Raw genomic sequence first — 7,619 nt, forward strand, 5'->3', positions numbered from 1 at the left:
CCAGCAAGTTCAGTGTCTACTCCCACCCTCTCCCACCTACAGTGTGGCAGTGCAGGCCTTGGGATCCCTGAGAGGCTGACAGAATGCTCCATGGGAGGCAGTCCTTGCTTATGGGTATGACACCAGTCCCTTCTTTAGGGAAGCATGACAGTTTCTCCCTGCCCTTCCCCACTGCAGGTCAGCTCAACAAAGGCAAAGACTGATATCTGCCATATCTTTGCACTCAAGGGCTCAGGGCTGGTGCTCCATGAATATCTGAGAAGTGAGGAGTCATCAATGTCTATCACGCCTTTCTGCAGTGTCTAGTTCAGGCAAAGATCTGCCCAGTTTTCTTGGTCTCTGTAGAACTCCTCCTTACATGGTCTGTAACCACTTCTAAGGTTGGCCTTGGACACAGAAAGACTTCCTTGAGGTGAACAATATCTGTTCTGCTGCCAATTCTGATGCTGTGGCCTTCAAAGAACATCAAAAGTCAAAAGGGCAGTGGTTGCACCTGTTCTGCTTACAAGATCATGGACAATACTCAAAAAAGTGGCTGCACACAGGATGTCTTCATGTGTATTTTGGCTTGATGACACCCACCCACGTTCCAGTGATACCTGTGGGCCATGGACACTTTGCCATTCCTAAGAATTCCTACCCTGAGCATACCTGGAAACCTCTAGAGTGACTCTCCAATCTTCTTTCCAAAGAATAGAACAGTTTTCCCCATGTGTGTGTGTCAGTGAGGTGGGTGGAAGGTCATCCCTGGGAATCAGGACAGCAACCTTAGCAGGTCTGCATAGGGCCAATGCCACAGCAAATCCCTTGCCATGGAGTCCCTGTTACATCCTCAGTGACCCTGCACTCTGGATCGACTCAGCTCCCCACAGTTCAGTGTTGTAAACCGAGACTGAGGTGCTTGCACATGGCCAGGACTTGAATACACAGGGGACCAAGTCTCATGGGGCTGCTCAGGTGAGAACACAACTTCTCTGTATCTGAACTAGTCCTGGACACATTGCCTCTGAGTGGCTGGTGGTTGAGCCTAGGGATATGTGTTCTGCACTTCCTCTTGTCTCTGGGTGCCTCTGGGCACCTCTTGTGTACCAATGAGTCCTGGCTTGAGCTGCTGACAGCTTGGTGTTTCCAGTTGAGCTTCCTGAAGCATCTGGACCAAGTGAACCATCCTCTCCATATGTTTCCACGTGGTTCCCTGACACGGGGTCCTGATGCTGGGGCCACTAGCCCTGGGAAAGCAGCATAGCACGTTCCTTGTTCACTCTTTCGAGCCAGCCATCTATGAAGGCCAACTATCATCAGACCACAGTGCATGGTGACCGGAGTATTCAGAGTTCTGTTGGGGCATATCACCAAGGAAGTGAGGTCATATGCTGGGGTCCACAGTTGAAGCTCCCCCTCTGATGCCTCCTTTGTTTTTATTGTGAGCTAATCTGTGTCCTCCTTAGAAACAGCAAGTTAAAAAACTAGCAAAATGTGTGTGTTATTAGACTTTTCCCTCCAAAAGATTCTTTCCCTTGAGGATGAGGCGCACAGTTTCTTCATTTAGAGATTTGTCAAATTTTATTTTGACTATCTTTTCTGGACTTATGTTAGCTTCATTTCATTATCACTAAGGAGCATGGAGATGTTCCCATAATGCCCATAATAATTTTACTTGAGGGATATGAAATATTTCATTTTATAACACCCATGTGTCCAAAAAAGGAGGATTCATAGCAAGTTTTACTCATGTTTACCTCAGCCACACACTGTAGTGCTCCATACTCCGACCTCCTTTGAGGAGGGGCAGCAGGTGGTGAGGGCAAGGGGAGGCTTTGCAAGGCCATGGACATCATCAGTCCATGCTGCTGCTTGTTTTCCCCTTGGAAGGGCTTCAATTTGCCAAACCACCACCACTGACCTGGGAGGGAAGGTGCTTGCTTGGCTTTCCAGTCAATTGGTGGGATATTTATCTACCTCTGTGCTTTGTGGTTGCTGGTCCTGCAGGCTTCTTACTGTGAGCTCTGCTTTAGAGACAGTGCACGATTAATCTTGCCATGATTCAGCACAAGAATCAGTGTTCCTATGTGGCTGTTACATTTGCAGTGAGTTGCAATCTAGCATCAAATTTGCTGTCTTCAAAAATGTGTATATACACAAAATTACTGACCAAGACATGGATTAAAATTTGAAAAAATCAGTCTTCATTCAGCTGTTTTGTTTGGTTTTAGTTGTTGAGTTTAGTTTTGTTTTATTGAGACAAGCTCTCTTTATGTATATCAGATGGATTTGAACACCCTGTGGAGCCTAGAATTGCCCTGACCTCATTGATGCCATCCTGTCTCAGTCTTTTGAGTGCTGGGATTATAGATATGCACCACCACACTTTGCTTTTGATTCAGATTTCTAGGAGAGAATTTAAGATATCCCAAACCTGGGGTCTCAACCTTCCATTGAGAAATATATGTATGATCCTTTAGGAGTTGGTGACCTTTGAGGATGTGGCTGTGAACTTCAGCAACGAGGAGTGGACTTTGCTGAGTGCATCCCAAAAGAAGCTCTACAGAGATGTGATGGGTGAAACCTTTAGGAACATGACTCTGATAGGTAAGGATGAAATGTTTTTGGCACTCATGCTGTCAGAATATTGTTTGTTGCTCATTAGTGCTGTTTCATGAAAAAGAATATGAAAACATTTTAAAAAATATCTCACACCTGGACACATTATATCATAAATCTAAACAAAACCTATTAATTTGTATGTATTACTCTAAAGAGTCCTGGTATTTCTATGTCTACAATTCAGGTGGACTCGGGGATATCCAGGAAGCTGAAAAAGAAGGCAAAATTTACTGGAGCTACTTAAGGTAATTCATACACACAAGTAGAGGAATGAGTAATTAGTGATTCAGCAGAAAAATGACCAAAGAAATGAGGCACCATTCAATTTAATGTCAGTAATATTCTCCGAAAATGTATAAGCTGGTGTATATATGCGGGAATTAAATCATGAAAATGTATGACATTGCATATAGATGAGTACGAAAAGAATACATTTTGAATTATTACATTCTGCCTTCAGTTTTTCTACCCATGTCTACATGTGAATATAACACATTCATTATCTAACAATTGCTAAGTTTGCAATAGAATTTGAAATAAAACTGAGTGCTCATGTTTCCAAGCCATTCTCTAGAGAATCAGCCATTCTGATTAATATTCTTAGTAGGATGGTGGAATGTGAGTGCACTCGTTTTGAATATCAATGTGCAGTTGTCTCTAGAAATTGATCCCCTCATACTTATCCTGGATATTTTAAAAATCTCAAATCTGCATAAAATACTGATACATATTTATTCATATACAAAGCAGATCAAGTTATAACGGATCAGGCTGTGAGGCTTAGCTATCTATCACTGGATTTGTGGAGAAGGAAAATGTTAATAGACTCTCTGTGATTATGCATTTCTGTAAACCCAGCACACTAGGAATCGGATTTTGCAGAATGGCAAATTCAAGTTCAAACTTCACAGCTTAATGATCAGTGAAAATCTCTTAAAATAGATTTTTAAAAAGCTACAGATTTTATGCTAATACCTGTTGTTAATTCCCAGCCAGAAAAGAAAAAAATGTGTTATATAATGTCAAAAATAAATAATATAATGTCATTTGCCATAAGAAATAGATGGGTCTTTCACCCATCAATTCAGTGAAATAGCTCAGCTATAAAACCTAAAAGGTCACAGGGTTTCTTTTAGATGAGACACCAAAATACAAATTGTGGAATGAAATGAAAGAGAGTTTATAGATAAAAGTAAGACTGAACATATGGAAAAGGGAACTACAGGTTAAGGACAGAAGGGATATTGGAATGGGGAAACATATCAGAATAATCCGTATGTGATACACATATGTGCCCATACCCAAAGTGAAGCTAAAGATTCTGCATTTCAAAGTACCAACTTTTAAGATTTTTAATGTGTGCCAGTCTTTTGGGAAAGGTTGTTTTCAACATATCTTACAAGGCCATTCTGTTGCTTCATGGTCAGAATTTCTTAGGCATTAAAAACAGAACTTGACATTAATGCAGTCATTAAACAGAGACCCATTTCACTGTGAATTTTTCTTTTTTAAAATTTATATAAGGAAAGACTAAACAAAACAAAATAAGTAGAAATAATGCTACTTTCAAAGTGAAAATAAACAGTAAGAAATCGCAAGATGATGATTACAGATGCTGCTCATGGAAATAGTTATGAAATACAAAAGTGAAACATATGAAGTGGGGATTCAAACAGCGAGACTGCAAAAACTTAGTAATATGGTTATAAATCTTATATGTGATTTGTTTCTTTACAGAAAGCTAGGGAAATCCTATGTACATACATCTTGGAATCAGTGTAAAGAAGTCTTCCTTGGTACTGAAGAAGGTAATGTGAATGTGAAAGAAACAGAAACACATGACAATGTTCAGATTCATGAAAAATATTGCAGTGGAGGGAAACCCTATGTATGCAAGCAATGCGGGAAAGGTTTTACCACACATGGAATTTGTAAGAAACATGAAAGAATTCACAGAGGAAAGAGACCCTACATATGTGATCAGTGTGGGAAAGCTTTTACAGCACGTACATATTGTCAAGTACATGAAAGACTTCACTCTGGAGAAAAACGTTATGAATGTAAGCACTGTGAGAAAGCTTTCAGCACATGTACTTATTGTGTAATCCATGAAAAAATTCACACTGGGCAGAAATCGCATATATGTAAGAAATGTGGGAAAGCTTTTAGCAGGAAAATTCATTTTCAAATACATGAAAATGTTCACACTGGAGAGAAACCCTATGTGTGTAAGCAATGTGGAAAAGGTTTCACCCAAGTTGGACATTTTAAGGAACATGAAAGAATTCACACTGGAGAGAAACCATATGTATGTAAGCAATGTGGGAAAGCTTTTACCACACATGGATATTGTAAGAAACATGAAAGAATTCACACTGGAGAGAAACCATATGTATGTAAGCAATGTGGGAAAGCTTTTAAAACACAGGGAGATTGTAAGAAACATGAAAGAATTCACACTGGAGAGAAACCGTATGTATGTAAGCAATGTGGGAAAGCTTTTACCAGTCATACAAATTGTAAGGAACATGAAAGAATTCACACAGGAGAGACCCCATATGTGTGTAAGCAATGTGGGAGAGCTTTTAAAACACGTGCATATTTTAATGTTCATGAAAGAATTCACACTGGAGAGAAACCATATGTGTGTAAGCAATGTGGGAAAGCTTTTAAAACACGTGCATATTTTAAGGTTCATGAAAGAATTCACACTGGAGAGAAACCATATGGATGTAAGCAGTGTGGGAAAGCTTTTAGCACATGGGGAGATTGTAAGAAACATGAAAGTATTCACACTGGAGAGAAACCCTATGTATGTAAGCAATGTGGGAAAGCTTTTAGCACATGGGGAGATTGTAAGAAACATGAAAGAATTCACACTGGAGACAAACCCTATGTATGTAAGCAATATGGGAATGGTTTTACCAACTCTGGACATTGTAAGCAACATGAAAGAATTCACACTGGAGAGAAACCATATGTATGTAAGCAATGTGGGAAAGTTTTTACCCAACATGGACATTGTAAGCAACATGAAAGTTCACACTCAAGATAAAACCAGTGTATATAAGAATCATGAGAATGGTTTGAGCACACGTATATATTGCATAATGTATGAAAATCTTCACACTGGGCAGAAAACATATATATGTAAGGAATGTGGGGTAGGTTTCAGCAGAAATGCTCATCGTGCAATACATTATAAAATTTAGACTGTTGAGAAACCCTGTGTACATGAAGAATGTGGGAAAGCTTTCACCACACATGGATATTGTAAAATACATCCATGACTTCACATTGGTGAGAAACCCTATTTATATAACAATGTGGCAAAGCTTTTACCACATACAGTCACTGTAAAACACATGAAAGAATTCACACTGGGAAAAACCACTGGCTATGTAAGCAAGTGGAGACACTTTCAGCAGCCAGATTATAAGTGAAATACATGAAAAAACTCACACAAGAGATAAATCTTATGTGTTATGGGAATACTCTCAGCATACTTGATCAGTGTTACATATCTGAAAAAGCTCACTGGGCAGATATCCTATGTGGATTAACAATGTGAGAAATATGGCAATCCATGTTTCTTGTTAAATACATAGAAAAAGTGTCACTGTTCAGACTGTTTAGATCTAAATTTACTTTAAAAATCACAGGGAGACCTGAAGAAATAATCAATACAGAAGTTAGATGTCAATATATCTTCACAAATATTCCAGAAATGACAAACATGAGGTGGAGCTCACCTTAGGTGCACATGTTGTATGGTTCTCAGTTAATCACTTGTACCTCTCTAGATTTTTTAAAGTGTCTTTGTGTTTCAACATGGCATCTTTAATTAAACATGCTAAACTGAAATGGGCTTTTCACTTTCAAGTATGGATAGTGTCTATGTACTTAATATTTTTCTGTAAAACTTAAATTTTATATTTTTTGGTGAATTGTAATGTTGTTTATTTAAAGAGAAAAGAGAAAACGTGTAGAAATAATACAGAATTTCAGAAAAATAAACCATAAGAAATCACTAGTTGATTAGTTTCATATTGTCATCCTAGAAGTAGTTGTTCAAGTAACAAAATTAAAGCATACAAAGTGATATTCAAATAATGACACTGTCAACAGTTCACCTCAATGATCCAACAAAAAGTTGTTAATATGCTTATCTGTCCTACACACTTTTTGTTCTTAAAGAGGGTAAGATTAAACATGACAAAACAGAACAGAACAGTTCATAAGGAAACACAGATTTCAAAGCAAGTCCACTGTAGATGTTCACTGTCTATGTTACTGTCTCTAGTTTTCTTCCAAATAGTTGTTCCCATCTTCACACACATTGAATATATACCAAACATTATAGAACTAATCAAATAGTTACAGGGTGATGCAGGCTTTTTCGGTCTTCAAGACTGATTTTGGGGAAATCGGTAATGACTACCATAATGTCTCTTATTCTCTTCATAGTAGCTGTCATTATCTTTATGTATGCTGAAATTTAACATAAGAGACTAGACTAATATCACTGAACAGTGAATAATAGTATCCTGAGAAGGAGAAAGGTGAGGAATTTTCTAAAAAAGGAAGGCAGAGGACATTGATAAAAGTGTATCAGGATTTAAAATATACAGTAGTCTTGTTGCTCTATTTTGTTTGGTTATATCTTGTTCTGGTCTGTCTACACACATTAGATTTGAGGGCACAGAGAGATAACCCCAAAATAGCAGGTTATACCATGGTAACTATCCTTAATTTTCTATTAACTAAAACTGAAACCCTATATTACTTACATTGTCTTCTATGACTGATCTTCTTTGAAGCTGGTTTGTTTGAATGTTATTTGGCCTTGACTGATTTTATTCACCTTTGGTATGCTTGCTAGTATCAAGTTCAAGAGAAGAGGCAACTACTGTAAAGATGACAAGATGTAAAAGATATCCATTGGTGGGCTGGGGATTTAGCTCAGTGGCTTAAGCACCTGCCTGGCAAGTGTGAGGTCATGAGTTTGGTCTCCA

The 7,619-nt window shown here is 38.4% G+C and overlaps 1 protein-coding gene across 1 annotated transcript; it reads left to right on the forward strand.

Annotated features, from left to right (window-relative positions):
- Nucleotides 1–943: 943 nt before the first annotated feature.
- On the forward strand, nucleotides 944–5,703 carry LOC134474489 (zinc finger protein 431-like). Its single transcript, XM_063242661.1, has 2 exons — nucleotides 944–957; nucleotides 4,357–5,703. Exons 1-2 carry the CDS (start codon nucleotides 944–946, stop codon nucleotides 5,657–5,659), a joined length of 1,317 nt encoding a protein of 438 aa, XP_063098731.1. The 3' UTR covers nucleotides 5,660–5,703.
- Nucleotides 5,704–7,619: the final 1,916 nt, after the last annotated feature.

The sequence above is a fragment of the Cavia porcellus genome, unplaced genomic scaffold, assembly GCF_034190915.1.
Source record: "Cavia porcellus strain 051 isolate PalLab524CR breed Dunkin Hartley unplaced genomic scaffold, mCavPor4.1 scaffold_32, whole genome shotgun sequence".
Taxonomy (NCBI): Eukaryota; Metazoa; Chordata; class Mammalia; order Rodentia; family Caviidae; genus Cavia; species Cavia porcellus.